General features: G+C 29.6%; 4 protein-coding genes across 6 annotated transcripts; 2 read left to right on the top strand and 2 right to left on the bottom strand.

The window, feature by feature from the left end:
• Nucleotides 1–5: 5 nt before the first annotated feature.
• On the bottom strand, nt 6–13,259 carry LOC122538058 (DNA-dependent protein kinase catalytic subunit-like). The gene is made up of 16 exons (XM_043671795.1): nt 13,077–13,259; nt 12,630–12,866; nt 12,342–12,523; nt 12,101–12,260; nt 11,911–12,026; nt 11,429–11,821; nt 11,170–11,351; nt 10,850–11,103; nt 8,475–10,771; nt 8,075–8,404; nt 7,834–7,986; nt 3,762–7,748; nt 1,384–3,702; nt 614–1,310; nt 319–524; nt 6–257 (listed from the first exon to the last, which is right to left on the bottom strand). Exons 2-16 carry the CDS (start codon nt 12,751–12,753, stop codon nt 180–182), a joined length of 11,478 nt encoding a protein of 3,825 aa, XP_043527730.1. The 5' UTR covers nt 12,754–12,866; nt 13,077–13,259; the 3' UTR covers nt 6–179.
• Nucleotides 13,260–13,634: 375 nt separating this feature from the next.
• LOC122538063 (probable phosphoserine aminotransferase) lies at nt 13,635–16,306 on the top strand. 3 transcript variants are annotated; one of them, XM_043671804.1, is made up of 9 exons: nt 13,635–13,789; nt 13,940–14,182; nt 14,363–14,493; nt 14,610–14,722; nt 14,854–15,015; nt 15,114–15,208; nt 15,289–15,458; nt 15,616–15,876; nt 15,984–16,306. In XM_043671804.1, the coding sequence occupies exons 2-9, from the start codon at nt 14,108–14,110 to the stop codon at nt 16,087–16,089; spliced, it is 1,113 nt and encodes a 370-aa protein (XP_043527739.1). In that variant the 5' UTR covers nt 13,635–13,789; nt 13,940–14,107; the 3' UTR covers nt 16,090–16,306. The 3 variants fall into 3 exon arrangements, with proteins under 3 accessions (XP_043527739.1, XP_043527736.1, XP_043527738.1); XM_043671801.1 differs by having other exon boundaries at nt 15,616–15,910; nt 15,946–16,306; XM_043671803.1 differs by having other exon boundaries at nt 13,668–14,182; nt 15,616–15,910; nt 15,946–16,306.
• On the bottom strand, nt 16,297–17,205 carry LOC122538069 (guanosine-3',5'-bis(diphosphate) 3'-pyrophosphohydrolase MESH1). The gene is made up of 3 exons (XM_043671824.1): nt 17,001–17,205; nt 16,581–16,912; nt 16,297–16,508 (listed from the first exon to the last, which is right to left on the bottom strand). Exons 1-3 carry the CDS (start codon nt 17,197–17,199, stop codon nt 16,377–16,379), a joined length of 663 nt encoding a protein of 220 aa, XP_043527759.1. The 5' UTR covers nt 17,200–17,205; the 3' UTR covers nt 16,297–16,376.
• Nucleotides 17,206–17,795: 590 nt separating this feature from the next.
• LOC122538068 (zinc finger protein 830) lies at nt 17,796–19,249 on the top strand. The gene is made up of 4 exons (XM_043671823.1): nt 17,796–17,945; nt 18,143–18,623; nt 18,688–18,857; nt 18,931–19,249. The coding sequence occupies exons 1-4, from the start codon at nt 17,842–17,844 to the stop codon at nt 19,070–19,072; spliced, it is 897 nt and encodes a 298-aa protein (XP_043527758.1). The 5' UTR covers nt 17,796–17,841; the 3' UTR covers nt 19,073–19,249.
• The last annotated feature ends 232 nt before the right edge of the window (nt 19,250–19,481 follow it).

Raw genomic sequence — 19,481 nt, 5'->3', positions numbered from 1 at the left:
GACTTATTTATATAATAAATTGTAAAACACATAAAAAAATGTAAAAAGAGAAAAACAGAATTGTGTAACAATAGTATACTATTTCTGATGTGATTTATACATATAATAGTACACAAAACTATATTATAGTAGAGATTATCATAATTATATATTATAAAAATATTATAAATATAAACTTTTCAAAGCCATGGTTTCCATCCTACAAACGTACGACCTAGAATATTTAAATCAGTTGCTTGATCCAGCAAACATTCAATCTAAAAATGTTAAGAATTTTATTGTCAAATGATTACAAAAATAAGGTTTCCAAAATATTACCTGTTCCTCGGGAGTTAGAAAATCATTCTTCATTTTTGCTCGTGGACGTTTGATGTCATCATCACCGCTAACAATAGTGTAATATCTATCGAAATACTTATCATAATGTTGCTCTTTCAATTGATCTAATGTAACCAAAGATGGTTTAATCCCATTCAATTTTTTTGTGACAGCTTTGATTTTTCTTTTTGGAACCCACTTTATATCTACAATTTGGATAAAACGGAAATAATCACGCTATTCTCATACATTCATTTAAGAATTAAAATTCATCTTACATATAATTAAAAATTACCTGCAACATCTTCCTCGTTTTCTCTTACTGCTTTGTTAATGTGTTCAGTCCAATTCAGAGGTTCATGAATGAACACATCCATGCAAGACAGAATGGGACCTTGTTCGTTTCTGAGTGCTCGTAACGCATGAATCATTATCGCTCCTAAAAGATCCTTTTCAGTGAAAGGTTTCAGTAAGCCCAAGATTTGAGGTGTTAAGCGAAAAGGCATTAACTCTGGTATTCTTTGATCAACACCAGCATCAAAAGCTAACCCAAAGTCGATGCCTAAACAGCGGCCTGAATCGATAACAATAAGAATATTTTGCAAATGTCGATCACCAATGCCTAAGATCCAATGTGCAATACACATGGTAGCATAGGAAGTAATAAAATTTCGGCGGATCGTAATGAAACTTTCTATGGATGGGCATAATACGGTCAATGTCTTGCGTAAACTGTTCCATCCTGTTTTACCAATAAATTCATTCATTTTATTGATCACTTTTGAGGCGTTGTACTTCACTGTTGCTTCCTTATATCTTTCATGCCTCTTTTTAGAAGAAGATCCACTTTCGATCCACTCGTGATAGAGTTTATATATAAAATCATATTGATTTATTTCTTGCTTTGACAGAGTGAAATTTATCAACTCTTGCAACGATCTTGTATTGTCTACCCATTGTATAAGACCCACTGTTTTGGACAAGGGAATCACCTGCATTTGAAAAATGAATCATCTTTCTAATATTTTATATTTATCCTATAAGTTATTTAGAAGAATATGTTACCTGATAAGTATCAATAGACAATTGTCTTTGTCTACAAGCTGCATCGATTTGCAACGTCTTGTTCATGAGAGTAAACAATTGTTGCAACCTTTGATCTTGTCGTAGATCTTCTCCAAATTTTGCCAGGAAATGATAGTCCTTTGCATCATTACCAATCATAGTAATTCGAATAGGTTTGCGAATTGACTGCATTACTTTTATAGTAGATTCAAACTTTAAAATTTTTGCGTGATATTGAGGCATAGGTTTCCTATTGGCAATATACTGGCCAGGTATCTCTACGTCTCTCTCAGGGAAATTACACAACCACGGACTGTAATCTCGCAATTTGAATCGATCTTTACGCTTCTTAAGTGACATATTAATATTTTCGATTATCTTGTCTACCTGTAATTTAATTTCTTCAATTTTCTTGTTTTCTAACTCCTTTATTTTAGTTTTGTAAGGCGCGATCTCATTAAAGATATTTCCTGGTTTTGGCTCATGTTTGTTCTCCCGTGAACTTGGATATACTTTGTTTAGAAGTATATCGACAGCCGTAGCTATACCCAGAGATAAATTTTTTTTAAATTCGATCAAATAGTGTTGTAAATATAATTCTGGTTGGACTACATAGTGCATTGCTGTCAGAAATCGATCGATTTCCGGTCTATTATAAAGAATTTGTCGAATTTCATAAGTGCTAGTTTCATTTAGGAGAGCAGGATTTGTCTCCACTGTTAAACGAAACGTGTAAATAACTGCGTTAGGATAAGTTTTAACAATCCGTCTAAGGATTGGTATAATTAAAGGAGCAATTGATGTTCCTAAATGAGAAAATAATTGGGCCTGCCAAGAAAGGAATAACCAAGTATCAATACTTTCAATCTCTTTCATAAAAATATCCTTTGTTTCTTGACTGTGGAAATATTCAGGTTTTAACAAGCAGGGGAAATAATGGGCTGCCTCAAGAGATCCGTAACTCATGGCTTTCAATATGGAATGAATAAATTCTTTACTTAATTGAATGTCATTGGAATCATGCGATAATTTATCATAGCAATACTTTGCAAGACTGAAATAGCTTTCTTTAATATTTTTTGTCGTCATATCACAGCATGTTTTCAAGTGATTAAAACTATAAGTTTCCAGTGTATTTTTAATATCGGATAAATCGTTATTCTTGACATTTATTTCTTTTAAAATTGTAGTATTTTCTCTTAACAATTCTGCGAACATTTCATTTTCTTCGCTAAACTGTACAATTCTTGATGCTATCATACTGATTTGCTTTCGACTATTAACATTCGTAGTATCAGCAATAGGATTTTGTTGCAAAAGATCGTGACAATGTTTCCAAGAATGAGTGTAATGGGATAGCTTCTTCTGAACGTTCGTTTCAATATCTCCCATCAGATATCTTAATTTCCCACAAAATAATAAAAATTCATTGAAACAGATCGGCGGATAAGATTTGATATTTTGTTCTACCTGTTGTATATAATGTTTTGCTACGTATTTGTTCTTCTGATTTATCGATGCTTCGACCATTTTCAATTTCATATCAAAAGTAATCGCGCGCAGTCTATAGGCAATTGAATTTTCGTTTTCATCAGGATTACTGTCCATATCATTCTCAGTCCATTCCTCCAGCTTGTCATTAAGTAATTTGTTAATGAAATATGTTCTATAAGATACTAATTTATCCCAAGGAAGTACATCATCTAATGCTGAAGGCATACTGTTATTCCAAAAATTCAATATCTCGTTTAAATCGCGCGATGATTCTACTGTTTTCAAACTCTTTATAAACTTATTTATATCGTTAATGACTCGCAACTTCTGTAATTTACAAATTCTTAATTGTGTAGAAAGCGGATGAAGCCTGATCCACTGTTCTCTTATCTCATCCAACGAATTTAGTAAAAATTCACGGGCAACCTCTAGTTGATTATGCAAAAAGAACATTGAACATTCCTCCCCAAAGAATCGTTTCATATGTCTTGTCTTCTCTACATCCTTCAACCAACATTCCATAATTTTCAAATCATTTTGAAATTCCTCACTATCGTCTTCATTTATCAGTCTATGGACATGCACTGTAAACATCCAGGGGAACATCCAATCTTTCCATGGATCATTCCAAATATTGTCTAAATTTCTGTCAACTTTGTCCTTTATGTGCGTATCAATTTCGTCCCAACTGCATAAATTACTTAAACATTCGAACAAACCTTGAAGGCAATGTTCCTTCACTAAGTCTAATTCCGTTTCATATGCCTTCTTGTATGCTATCTTAGCTTTTTCCCATTTGTTAGATGCTTGAGAAAACGATGCAATCTAAAATTTTGAAGGAATTGTTATCATAAGCAATCTCATTATCGAAGAAAAATACGTACCTGCATATCTTCATTTGTGATGTGATTTTGAAAAATGCTAAGAACTACATCAACATCATTCATAGATTTATAAAGATTCGACAGATGCAACCATTCGGCCGCAATTTCGTTTCGTACCTTCTTTAGAGGTGGTTGAGAGATATTTCGTGTCCCATAAATCAAACTTTCCTCTAAAACGAGTGATCCAAGGAAGTTCAAACTATTCGCTCTCGCAGCTTTTGCAATAATTTCTGGTGCACAGTCTGTTATAGAAGCGTTCAATAATATCTCTAAAATTGCAGTGATAGTAAAATTGCTATTTTGTTCATTTCTCAAAATCTGTTTCATACTAGATGCAAGCTCTTCTGTAAAACCATTTTGTCCACATTTTTCAATTAACGAGCAAACGATATGTACTATCAAATCTTTACAAATTAATTGATCGTTCTTTGCTAATTGTTGTAATGGTTCTAGCAATGTAGCATGTGATATTTCAATATCTGGAAAGTCACCAATTCTGTACTTTCTGTATAATTTTACACTGCTTCTTTGCCGAACACTTTCCTCTTTTATCATTTCCGCATGCCATATATTTCTCTTAATCTCTTTTTGCCGTATATTCGCAGAAATGTCACTTGAACTTCTTAAAAATCTTTTTGACCTTTTATTATGAGCAGGTTGTGGTACTTTTGGTACTTTAAATGTATTATCTTGTTCCAGATTACTGACTGATGCAAGAGATGTGTCGTTAGTATAAGTGGGTTCAAAATCAAGTTCTTGAGTCATTCGAAGCTTTAATTCAGCATCAGAATTGGATTTTGTATATGTAAAGTTAAAAGACATATCCGGCAATGTAGTATTCATTTGAGTAAACATTTGACTCATTTGACTCATTTGACTAGCTAAGGATGGAGCAAAAAGCGGAGCCTTTGATTCCAAATTTTTCGTTCTCCATAAAAGAGCTATTTGATAGTCTCTATAATCGCAGTCATGTAAAGGTTCAAACATTGTCTGTGTGTAATCATTTGATTTCTTTGTAAGATCAATAATCAGTAATAATATAAACGGTAAGAAATTTTGACCAGTAGAAGTGTATATATTTAAAATTTCAAGTAATCTTTCTTTGCAGGTGTTCGTTAATTTTGCATTCTGTGTCCAAAAATTTAGTATCATTTCTTGTAATGTTTCAGTAGGATCCAATATGCCATTAAGTAATATTTCTTTGCTGGTCTGCATCAAGTCCTCTATCTCATTATTTTCAGAACTGTGTTCTGCATATTTCTTATAAATATTTATAAATATACTATAAGCGATTTCTCTGTACTCAGAAAGATTATGCTTAGTATAAGGTGACACTAATGTTACGTATGTCCATATATTTGAAGGAGGTAGAACATGAACTAAAGAATCGATAATTTTTAATGCTGCTTTCTCACAAAGCAGAACTTTGTTTGTTAAGAAATCATGGAACTTCATGTAACGCAATTCTTTCAGTATTTCATCCGTGCTGAGGTTCGGTATGCAGAGTAGAAATATTTCTAAACAATATGACATGCCTTGAACATCTACTCTAAATATATTTGCTGTAACAAATGGAAAATAAGTAATTGCCGCAGCCGGATAATTTTTACATAATACACGAATGCACTTTATCTGTCTGATCTCGTATGTCGTCTGCATCTGTCTCAATATACTTCGAATTTTATTAATTATAGCGCACTTCTTCTCATCGTCGTTCAAAGATTTTAAGATTAAACCATAACATTCATAACATTGTAAAATGGTTTCTTCATCGTCTTTCCAGTTCTGCACAGATGTTTCCAGAAATTCTGAGATATCATTTCTGTAAATAATATTTGATTCCAGACCATTAACGAAACAAATTAATATTAAATATATTGCAGCTCGCGGTGCAGTTTTCATTATATCGCTTAAATTTGGTAGCGTCAAATAAGGTTGCCATACTTCAAGCATAGTTTTTATCAGATTCAAGTTGTACTTATAAATAGACTTGGAAATCTCGTTGGATTTCACAATTATCACCTTTTGAATCACTATTTCCCATATTCGTTGAATTTCACATTTAATTTGTTGAAGTATAAACTCGTTTAATTTTTTAAGAGAAATCTGCCAATCTATTAACATTTCTAAAGTATCAACAATGATATAATTCAATTGATTATTTTTCAAATATAAATACGTTACATGCATTATCGGCTGAATGAGAAATTTTGCGTAAGGTTGAAACACAGTCGACATATTTAAAATAATTTTCAACATAAATAATCTGACATTATCGTAATTTGTTTTTGTAATGGATCTATAAAAATATCTTAGCCACTTTGGTATTGTAATGTTGTCATCAGTAGGTGGTATAGATATTTTTTCTTCTATCATATGACTCAAAGCTCCACAAATAGAAGCCATACATTCATGATTATTTAGTTCGTCAGCTTCAAATGTTAAGCTCATACTTTCTTTTCTTTCACTATTATCAGGTTTATTTCGTACTATCGTTTCATTAAAATCATATGCATTTATATCTTCGGTTAAAGTACAGGAAGATAAATCATAACTATAAATATACGAGTAATGATTAGAAGCTTGTCTTTGCTTTCTAATATTAATCAATCTTTTACAATACTTTGGATACTCAGTAACTGTCTGTTGAAAATTATATTCTTTTTGGCAATCTAAAATATTCTCCCAAATTAATTGATGCTTCTCCAAATTCTCGGCAAAAATAATTGCATAAGCATTTTCATCCGTTTTTATATTAGATACAATGGCTATAGAACAATTATATGCAGAACAATGTAACAATCTCGCTGTTTCTTTAAGTTCAGGTTCAGAAGTCTTTAACATGCGTACATTTAATATATTAGTGTATAAACTTTGTATAATTTCTCTTCCATTGCCAATAACATTTTGATTAATTACACTCTCAGTACTATCTATGTCTTGCAATTTTGCAAACATAATCGCAATAAGATTATAACATCCTATCTTTGATACCATAAGCTGTTTCATATCTGAAGTGGCGCCAACCAAACTTTGTTGAATTATTCCATATATTTCTTTGATATTTATTTCAAAGAATTGATTTATTTCAGTGGTCTTGCAAAATTCAAATAATGGTAAAAGAAATTTATATAATACATCAAACCTTTCATTTATCAGTGTATTTAAATTCATAAATATCTTGTACGCTGATTGTATAGATTTCACAGCGTAATCAGTACTAATTGAATCAAAGTATTTTTGTAAATATTCATTAGTTGTTTCATTACACAGATATTCAGCAATACCACTTGCAAATGAAATAATAGTTTCGAATACTATCACCGACTTAGTAACTGGTAACAACGTTACTAATTTCTGGAAACAATTGGTAATTTTTAAAGCTTTCACATTTTTCTGAGAAAAATCGATTGAGTACACATCGAGTTTATTATTCTTCAAACTATGTAAAATAGCAAGTAATTCTGGTTTAGTATCAGTCATATCAGCCAGACATATGAGAAAATTATTAAGGATATATATTTTATATTCTATGTCTGAATTCTCTGTTAGCTGATTAAGAATCCATATATAAAAATCTGTATTTATAGATGACACTTCTATTGGTCTTTCCTTCAAATGAACTGCAATTCCAAAAATATTTATTAATTTTTGTTTTCTGTCTTCAAAATTATTTACAGCGTTTTCAAATACTGTGAATTTTTTAATAACTGTATTTACTAATATTTCTGCACGATCATGGAGTTCCTTTTTATTGCGTTGCATAAATAAGAACAATTGTTCCATTATCATTAAAAAAGTAGATGGATTTCGTTGCAATAAATCATCAAATATTTCCATAGTTTTTTCTGTATCCTTTAATATGTATTTAAATATTTCGTATTTAAATGTAGTCAGAAAATATACACCATGTTTAATTTTTCTGTCATCTGATCCAAGCATTGTATCATCTTCAATGAATTCAATTAATATTCTTGCAATTGAAGACTGTAAACATAATTTTAAATTATATAAGATCTTTACAATATGTATTAATATTTGTTTAATATGTTTATATATTTATATAATATACCTCATAATGTACAAGTAAAAATTCCATTAAAATTTTCAGATAATCTTTTGCTGATGGTTTTATACTTATATAAATAAGTTCTCCGAGTGATTCTCTTATTAAAACCTTAAAAATACGTGTAATTTTATCTTCTCGATTGATTAATTCCTTTATCTACAAAACAATATCAATAATTATAAATAATATAAAGTACTGAAAAACATTATGTATATATATATATATATATGTTAGTGTTATATACATTATCTAATTGATTAAGGATATTATGATGATCCAAAAAGCTTAAACCACGAATATATTGTTTAAGTTCACTAAAATTCTTTCCACCAGAAATAATGTTATCTAATGCAAAAAAATCGTTTATATGCTTCTTCACATATATCAATAATTCACATTTAATTAGATGGTATACATTATTTTTACACGTTATAGACTGTAACAATTTTCCCATAATTTCTTCAGCAATATCAAGATTCTTGAAATCAAATCCTATTACTTGCGGACACAATATACATTTTGCAATTAATTCGAAAAAGTCTTTATTAAAAAAGAAATCGGGAATTAAATTATCCTGAAATTAAAAAATCAGATATTATAATCTCAACATAAAATTCTTTAATCGTAAACAATAATTTACTCACATCAAAATTCAATAAAATTTGTATGAAATCAAATATACTCAATATTGTTTTACATTGTAATGTTTGTAGATATTCAATCTCTTTTGATAATATTACTATATCATCTTCCTTATTTTCTATTTTAATCCTATTTATTAGATGAATAAAATTTCTAGCACAATTGAAAATTACTTCTTTTTGTGAATTTGAATTGCCAAGTAGACATTGTATGTCCAACAAATCACTTTTTATCAACCAAAGGTAACAATCCAAGCTCCTTAGTAAAGGTAGTATACTATTAACAGACAGAATTTCTATTTTTGACAATTCATCTAAGATTATGCGATTAAACGTTTCAATTCCGTGTGTATCGATGTAATTATTTATTACTGATTTAATTGAGTCGCAATTTGCTACATGTTCAGACAATTTTGCAACTAGTTCCATACATTTTGTCCGACAACATTGATCTAAGCATCCACACTGTGTGAGCAACCAATTCACAGCATCAATCAAAGTTGAACCTTCAAATTCAGAAGGTTTCCTACGATTGCGATGGTTTGCATTTAACAGATTTTTCTTCGCTATTAAAACTCTTTCAATGTGATTGAGAGCATTAATGATTGATGGATCATTGCAACCATTCAAACTTCTGACGAAAGTGTATAAAATTTCCAACCAATATATGGACACAGTTTTCTCATCTTCGCGCAGAATGGTATAAAGATGATTAAAAGCTGTTGCGCCTGCTATTCGTTTCGAGACAGAAGGATGAAGGGCAAAATTTGTCATTTTATATATGACTTTATCAATATTCTGACTTATTATATCATTATTAGACTGTTTTATAGACCATTTAGTAAATTCGGCTAAGCAGATGCCAGAAAATTCTCTAAGAGACGAATTTGCTTCATTGCAAAGACCTTCGAACAGCGAGTCGAGAAAATATATAGTAGCTGGAGATTTGAGCATGAATTTTGAGCTTAACCAATGAGTTAACTGTAGCACTAATGGATAAAAAATTTTTCTCGTTGCTTCTTCGTAATCGCAGCCCAAATTCAATAAAGCTGGACACAGCATTACATAGAGAGAAACGAATTGATCTGGATTAGATATTAACTGTTGTGATGTTTTGCCAAGAACATACGCCACTATCGTATGAAGTACTTCACAAGCAAGTACCTTTGTTCGTCTATCCCCAGAATTTTGAGCCAGTAAGATTATTCTTGGTAAAATTTTATCAAAATGGAAATCTATTTTTATATCAGAGAGGGTCAACGAGTATTTGAGTAAGTCTTTCTTGTCCCAAGTAGCTCCTGTGTCCATAGATCTTTTATATATGAAATTCAGTATTATATTTGTATCAAGTGAAGCAATAAACAATAAAACTCTCATCTGGAATCTTTCCAAAGTATTCTCATCATCTTTTAATACTATTCGTTTAATAACTTTCCGCTCCATTTTTATGATGTCCTGCAGAAGTTCTACAGTGCTTTCTTCGCTGTGCAAATATGGCTCTAAAAATGGTATTACTTCTTGTAAAAACGCAGCTGTGACTTGCTTATCGAAATAATTCGTCCATTTTTCTAACGTATTTAAAGCTTTACAAGCTAATTCAAAATCACTTATACCAATAGTAAATGCAATTTTAAATGTTTGAACTGTACTGTTCAGTATTTTTTCTACATATATCATTGGTACATCTAAAATTAAGTGTACGCATGTAATTAACAATTCATTGGAAAACGTAGGAATCAGATTCAACACGTTCATTATGTACTTGTTCAACATTTCTAATGTTTCTATCTCAATTTCATCAATACTTGAATCACAAATATGTTTAGATACCACATGGATTAATTTATAAAATCCTGATACTAAATGATGCTTGTGAGATTTACTGACAACTTTCAATAAAAAACTGTGCATTGTATTTATAAATAAAGAGGTATCCAAACTATTAATTATATCAACATATAAATCTGTAATATTGACAAACGTTCGAAAATCTGCCTCATTTGCAGCAATTTGAGAGAAGGCTGCATCTGAAAATATGTTATCTTCTTTCGTTTTTATATTCAGATTTAATTTGTCAATCAATGCGATTCCCACGTGTATAGTTGAATCAACTACATATTGTACAGTTTCTGTGCTATGTTTGAAATCTTTGCTATATTTGTTCTGATTTAAAAGTTGCAACCATAAAGACAAATAATTTTTATAGCACAGTGGTCGCTCCTGAAGATTATTCAATCCACGTTGTAATTCAGCATCAACGAATAAGGTGTGCGAACAGGTCCACGCTATTCCGTTATAAACTAAATATTTAAACAATTATGTATAAGATACCAGAATATTAGATTCCATTTGGAAATATTTGTAAAACATGTACTTACTCAAATTATAAAGAAATTCATCTAGAAGATTTCTATTGATTGTCATAATATTAATAATTGTATTTATTAATAAAAATACAGCAAAATTCTGTTTAGTGATAGGAAAATCAGGAAATCTTTTGATTAGAAGAATACTAAGTTTCGTAATTACATTAATTTGATCAATTGAAAGATTCGATGTATGCAATATTATTTCTGAAAGAGCTTCTTGGTAATTACAAATACTTTCCAAGTGTACTTTTTCTAAATCATCACTGTAAAATTAAGAAGATTAATAAATCTATATTATGAAATATTTCGGAAAAATGTATGGTTGATACCTTGAACAGAGTGACATAGCACAATTAGCTATCAAAGAAAACATATTTTTCACATCATTATCAGTAAAGTATATTTTACATGGTGCAGCCATTTGACTAAATCCATATATGATAAAACGCAGTATATTTGAATTTACATGATGGCTATTTTTTAATTGTTCCTCAAAATGATTTTTGAAATGCTAAAACATAACAAATGTTATGTTATATGTTAATTATAATATAATATTGGCTATTTTACAATTCTATAGACAATTACCAAGAATACTGCTTTATCAGCTTCAGAAGATTTGCTCTTTAAAATCTTTCCAATTATTCTGTAAAAACTTCTTAAAGCATATTGTCCACACTCACTGCATTGTACATTTTTGTCTTGAGCTAAATTTGTCAATAAATCATACCAATATTTATAATCACAATAAATAAAATTGCTAAACAAATCTATATGTTTGGACAACAAATTAATTGCTGATCTCATTGAAACTTTTTTAACCGAGTATTTTTTTGGATTACTTAATTCTTTCACCCATATGTACAATTCCTTATAATATTTTTTTTCCATCTTTTCTGGAAGTTTTGACAATATATTTGAAAAGGCATCGAAATATAGTTGAAATACATCAATTGAATGGGATATGTTTTGTGGATTGTACTAAAATTTTAAATATAAAAATGAAACTTCGATTTTTAAAAATATTAAACGATAAAATATACTTAAATATCAATAAAATATAAAATAACCTGAATGATAAAATCATTCCTTAGCTGTTGGAAAATTATATGATGTTGTTCTGTTGTTAGAACTTCTGGATAATGTTTTGCAATTGTCCCAAGCACAGAAAGTAACGAACTTCTTTCTGTAAATAATTAAAAATCATTATATTTATAATCTTAAATTATTTATATTTTGTTAAATTTGTTCTAACTCTACCTTTAATATTAAAACGAAATGAAGATATAAAGTTTTTTACAGTTTCATCTAATGCAATTTCATAATTGTCAAAACTTGCTATCAATTTATTAAATGTACTACAAGCGGCTTTCTGAATAAATGCTGAACATTTTGTCAGAAGTGCCAGTTGGCATATATTCTACAAATAAACAAAGCTTTAATATATTTTATAAAAAAGATGTATTAATTAGATATGCATTAAATAATATTTATACAATACCTTTGTTTCAATTATGTATGGTATGAATGTATCAGAGAATTGTTCTATGATAAACTCAAGAAGATGAAATGTTTCTACAATTATCAAATCAAAACCCTTTTGAGGTTTCACTTTGTTAAGTTCGTTATTAAGAAAAGAAAGCAACCCTTTGTTTTTATCAAATACTATAGAAAGCATTAATTCTAAAAATAAAAATTAATATTAGTGTTTGATTAAGTACTTTTTTTATTAGTTATACTTTGTACAAAATAAATGCAATATCTTATTGTAATATTGATATGTGCATACCACAATCATCTTTCGCTATGTTTTGAAAGTATCTTCTATCCTTCAAAATTTCCTTCAAATTTCTGCTGTTTCTTTCTTCTACAGCTCTTTCAAAAATATTCATAAACGTTTTAATTGATTCCATGTTTTAGTGTTTCAGCATTTAGTATTTTTTGACGACTGAATTATTTTGATATTTGATACAATACGAAATCTTTTCATGTCTACGTATATAACTTGTCACACCTTTCATCACATCTGCAAATAAGTGATGGAGTTACAAATTATTTCGATTAAATATACCACAAAAACATTTTTTGTACAATTTCAGGTAAATATAATTTTATAATATAACACAGAAATATGTAGCCAACTAGTTATGTATATGTTAATATATCAAAGTCATTTTAATTCAGTTACATTAAATATTTTAAGAAATAATTAAAATAATACAAAAAGATACTTTACTATTGCATGTTAACAAAAAGTATACGAAATTAAATAGACATGTTTATTAGAAACTTTATCATTGATAGTGATAAGACATCTGTTTCATTTTTGCAAATTTGTTTCATCTTACAAAAGATATTTATACCAAAACCGTAGAAACAAAAGGAATGCTGAATGATTTCATTTGATACATTGAATTAATAACGGTAAAATCAGGATTTATCCAGTAAGATTTATACATCAAATGTCAAGGGTCAGTCATATAGGCCATTTTCATAATCAGAAGATAAAACATCGCTGGGGGTATCCGTGGATTTATCAGAGAAATGTAATCTTCAAAGAGCAAGAAATATATTCTAATATTATTTCATTTATGCGAGGAATAATTTTTATATTAGTTTTCTAATTTTCCTCTAGTTTTACTCCATATTATTACATAAGAAAAACGATATTCAGATTCAAAGGACGATAAAAACCGTCAATGTTATTACTATCCCTTCATGATACAATTATTACAAAGCGATGATCACTTCTGCAACAAATCATTCAATTTTCGCGGCTTTGTTTGACGAAGCGAATTTCAGTAACCATATCATTAAGACCGACCAATCCACATTTCTTGCTCATAAAGACCTGTTGAACAGGTCCTCACGCAACGTATGAAATAACACATCAAATACCTGCAGCGATCGGTATTGATCACGCGACTTATTACATTTAGATTTATCCGAGTAAGTTTTAAGAATTCAAAGCGGTTGGTTGCGTAAAGTAGTTGCAAAGAAAACAGAAAAATTTCAAGAGAAAGTACAAGAAAGTGATACAGTAAAAAAAAAAGAGAAAAAAAAGTAAACTGATTTTTAACGATCTATGATTGTTTACAGTGTTGTGGAATCAACAATTTTCGGCATATATAAGAAGTAATTGTGTAAGATAAGTCAGAGTGTTTATAACAAGATAACGAGACTTCGGAGAGTTAAAATTCCTTTCTATATTGAATCCAGTTCAGTCTCTCTCTATACTAGTCTTCGAGTAAGATAACACATCTCGTGATGTACAGTCAGGTCAATATTTCGAACTACAAAGCGCTCAATTTTGGTGCGGGACCAGGCAAACTTCCGGAAGAGGTAATACTCGAATTATTACATTTTAAAATAAGTCTATTGTTTTATGTTTTATTTATTTCTTTAAATAAAAATATTAAATAGATATTAATTTACTTAAGAGATATTTTTTTCGATGAAGATTATTAGTATGGTATGTCAGCATCATAAGTAATTTGATAATTTTATTATATGTATATGTAGGTATTAAGACAAGTACAAAAAGAATTGCTTGAATATAGTGGTACTCAAGTAAGTATTTTGGAATTGAGTCACAGATCACCTGAGTTCAAAAACATTATTGAAAATGCACAAGAAACGTTGCGAGAAATACTGTAAGTTATTATAAAAACATACAATTTAATTTTTTTTTAAACAATTGATCTTGTCAACGAGTCTCGAGTAATATTAGAAAATATTACAGAGAAAATGAATTATTTAAATTTTACAGATATGTACCCGATAATTATAAAATTCTATTTATGCAAGGAGGTGGAACCGGGCTTTTCGCCGCTATTCCTTTAAATATGATGAATAATGGTACTGCAGACTACATAGTAACTGGTAAATTCTTAAATATCATTCTATATTATGAAACATATGAAGCATCTGAGACTATAAGAAAATATAATTAATACTATCCAAAAATACAGATGGATTATCTCTTATATTTTAATGTAAATTCCATCTTCAAGGCACATGGTCAGCCAAAGCAGCAGAAGAAGCAGCCAAGTATGGCAAAGTGAATTTTGTTCTGCCAAAAACCACAAAATACATGGAAATTCCTGATCCATCGTCTTGGAACTTAAATCCTAAGGCATCTTACGTTTACTATTGCGCGAATGAAACAATTCATGGTAACTAAATAATAATAATAACAATAATAATAATAATATAAAAAACAAATAAACGATAATCTCATCGTGAACAATTGAAAAATACCTTATTATTTAAGGAGTTGAGTTTAATTATATTCCTGAAACTAATGGAGTACCCTTAGTCGCCGATATGTCGTCCAATATACTCACAAGATGTCTTGATATTTCGAAAGTACGTAACATTTATCCTTAACGATAAATAGATTAATTATCATAACATCGATCAATTAATCATTATAATATATTATTCAGTTTGCAGTAATATTTGCTGGCGCTCAGAAAAACATAGGTCCGGCTGGCGTGACTCTCGTGATAGTGAGAGACGACATCCTTGGTCATGCTATGGACACTTGCCCAACAATATTAGATTTCACTGTTATGGCAAAAAGTAACTCTATATACAATACACCACCAGTATTTCAGTAAGTATTTCTATAAAGAACTTAACAATAAAATAATTCTACATTCTATGTAGAAAAAATATATTAAGTTTTTGTTGTCAATAATTCTATTTTGATCTATTTTGTAAAGATATATGTGAATGAAGATAAAACATTTCTAAAAATATTTGATTTTCAGAATATACGTAGTCGGATTAGTTTTCAAATGGATCAAAGATCGCGGTGGTGTTGAGGAAATGGAGAAACTGGCAATTATGAAAAGTCGTAAGATATATGATGTAATCAAAAATTCAAACGGTTTCTATTCGTGCCCAGTTAATCCAAACGCAAGGAGTAGAATGAATGTGCCATTCAGAATAGCCACAAACAATGAAGAACTTGAAAAAGAGTTCATATCCAGCGCGACTGCACGCGGATTGCTTCAGTTGAAAGGTCACAGGTCAGTATATCTAAAAACTAAAATTACGTTTCACATTATTGTCTACTGTCTTCTAAAATTACGTTTTACGTTATTGTTTACTGTCTTCTAAACGTATTTAATTACAGATCAATAGGTGGAATTCGAGTGTCGCTGTATAACGCTGTTTCTGTAGACGAGGCAGAGGTATTAGCAGCATTTATGATACGGTTCTTTCAAAACTATGGTTACTAATAGATTATAAGATGGTAAAGATTAAAAAATCGAAATATAATTTGGGAACATTACTCGGTTAAAACTAATTTGTATGTATGTATAAGATATAAATGATACATATGACCTATCAGTTTTTTATATATTTTATAGAATTTGTATAATATTAGTAAAAGAAATATTTAATTTAAGAACATTCATTGTATTTCTAAATAGAATTATCTAACATTTACTGCTTTAAATTTACTTTTATTTTTACATTTTGCAGCGTTCAAGTTTAAAATTATTATTTCAATCGAACATTAACATCATGGTATCAATGATCTTTTACATGTACAACTTTCTCTATCTTGAGCTATTCTGTTTGCAAATATTACATCTAATTCTCTTTCTAGACTACAATTAGTTCCACGACATCCATCAATCACAGCTTTGGACCACTGTAATTAATATTTTTTACAAGTTTCCTTACTTGTTTCATTAATATACACCTTGAATCATTTTTTTATTACCTTGAAGTATTCTTTTACTCTATCTTGTGACCAACCAACTGGTATAGCTCTTTGTAGATCTCTTAAATTATATAATTTATCTGCCAAGTTGATTAATTTAGCTTTATGACTTTTCTTTGAAGCATTCTGTATTTGTAATCTTTTGCGTTCCGCTTTTGGTAAACTTTTATCATCAGTTACTTCTTTAACGATGTTACAAACCTCTGTACCAAATTGATTTTCTATCTCTTCAAATGTAGTATTAGTATCTTCTACAATATCATGCAAAAGGGCTGCTATAATTACAACAGGATCATGAATATTGCCCTCTTGAATCAAAATATTTGCTACGCCTAAAAAATATGTATTTTACAATGTCACGTGATCATTTAAAATCATAGTAACTCCGTTTTCTCCGGTTAGTTTTAAAAATTTACAAACCTATGGGATGATTTATATATGGTGTTTCTTGTTCATCTTTCCTTCTCTGATCCTTGTGCTTTATCGCTGCAAAATTTACACATTTGATTATTATTGATAACAGTTCCGCGTTAGTCAATTCTCTGGAACATAATTTGCAAGATCCAACCACCGTGATCGGATCATGATTGACACGCAGTAACGAATTATTATCCTCCATATTTGATCCGTTACGTTATGATTCACAATTCTCCACTTCCTGTCTCACGATTAAATATAAAAGAATTGTCGAGATCAATATGAAATTAATTAGAATGACAATAAAAGGAACTTAAAATTACACATAACGAGCATATTTGTGTATTTGCTTTCTTGTCAATTCCCATTTCTTATTTTAAATGTATATCGTGGAACAGATAGAGCTCTGTAAGAGAAGCTAAAAATATGTATGTATATGAATTATAACTGAAAATGAAAAAATATATAATAGTAAAGAAACAATTTGCTAATTTACATTCACGCAGCTCGAATTTAATGAGATTATTAATGAATGATATTATGTACTTGTTACTCGTTGTTTATCCGAACGGTCTTGTCTCTCGTTATGTTCGGATAAACAACGTATTTACCGTATTTAATAGGAAATTGTTTTAATTAATGCTAAAATATGGAAAGCCTACAATTATATGAACATAATTTTAGATTCAACTTACAAATTATTCTGATCGCGTCAGCTGATGTTACATTTGAAACTCGATAATAGAAGAACTACAATTACAGTTGTCCGAGACGAAGCATACCAAACATAACCTAAACGTTGAGAGTTGCATTTGTTCTTTAAGAATATAATTTATTTCTGAAAATGTCGCTTAAAAGGAAATTGACGCAAGACGATTTACGCAAAGCTATGAGTGAACATAAAAAGAAGATAGGAGCTGTCAAAAAAATTGAATCGCCGCTAGCAAAATATCCTTTTTACTACGATTTGACATATTTTCAGGTTAAGTTTCTCCTATATTGTTTGTTTTGCATTGTATTATTTTAATTTTTTTTTTTTTAACATAATAATGTTTCGTTAATACTTCACGCCTAATAGTAACAAGAATTATGTGAAAGAAATTTTTTTTTAATATTTTTGAAAAATCCTTAACCAAAGTAAACACATATACAGATGCAGGACAGCTTATGTGTGTTTTATGCAAAGCCATTATACGCAGTGAAACAGTTTGGCCAGTGCATTTAAATTCAAAGACTCATAAAGAAAACATTGCCTTGGCAAAAAAGACAAAACTAGAAACAGATCCTACGAAAGTTCAAACTTTTAAAAGGCCTATGTCTCCTTCACAAGAATCATCAACGAATAAAAAAATAAAGGGTATATTAAAAAATTCCAGTGCACAATCAGCACAAGTTTCATCAAGTTTACCAGCCGACTTTTTTGATAATCCTAAACAAGTCAATGGCACAATCTCGTCAAGTACACCTATGGCAACACAGTGGTCAGAGGATAATAAAGAACCTGTACATGAAAAAGATCTGAAAAATATAGAAGTAGAGGAGGAAAAAGAAAAAGATAAAAGCAAAGATATAAATCAACCACTTCTTCCAGAAGGATTTTTTGACGATCCAGTCTTGGATGCTAAAGTAAGGCCATTGTATCAGAATCTTCTGCAAAGTCAAATTGTATGATTTTTATTGGAATTTTTAGGTTCGTAACGTTGAATATAAAAATCCTATTGAAGAGGAATGGGAAAAGTTTCAAAAAGAAATTAAAGAGGAAACGGCACAATCTGCACAAATCATTGCAGATGATCAAGAAGAAGCAACAACAGAAAGGCAATTAGATGAAATAGAAGAACAAATAAGGCACTGGTCTAGGTAATTCAGAAGATAATTAATTTCATTAACCGAGTACAGATTATAATGATTAAACAAAATATTATTTCGACAGGGTAATGGATCTTGTAAAACGTAAAGAACAAGTACAGGCCACTGACAGAAAACAAAAAAACGCAGACGAAGATATTTCCAGTGGTGACGAAACCGAATTCGATGAGTTTCTCGACTGGAGGGCCAAAAATTCTTATAAATGAAACTAATTTCAATTGTTGTACAGTATTTGTGATCTTGTAAATATTTAAAAGTACGTTTAAAGTTATTCTATATCCAGAAAGTTGTATTAAATGAATTTCTGGGCATTGTATAAAAAAAAACGAAATTTTTCACTCCTGTTTAAAAATAAAGTACAAATAAACAGTTTGTACAGTGTATTAAGATTTTATTAAAACGAATTCGAAGAGTCAGAATATAATTAAGTTTCAAATACAATTGTTATAGATTATTAATTTATCCGTTATAAGCTATATAATATGAAATGTATAATATAAAGATTACAAGGTAGGCTAAGCCGCTAATAAAATAGTGTGGGTAATATATTGCCAAAAATTTAACAATATCCACTTTCGTTACATACCGGACATTATAAAATATTGAAAATTGAAA

This window comes from Frieseomelitta varia, unplaced genomic scaffold (genome assembly GCF_011392965.1).
Source record: "Frieseomelitta varia isolate USP_RPSP 00005682 unplaced genomic scaffold, Fvar_1.2 scaffold_956, whole genome shotgun sequence".
Taxonomy (NCBI): Eukaryota; Metazoa; Arthropoda; class Insecta; order Hymenoptera; family Apidae; genus Frieseomelitta; species Frieseomelitta varia.
Note: the sequence above shows the minus strand (reverse complement) of the source record. Positions and strands in the feature narration are given on the sequence as shown.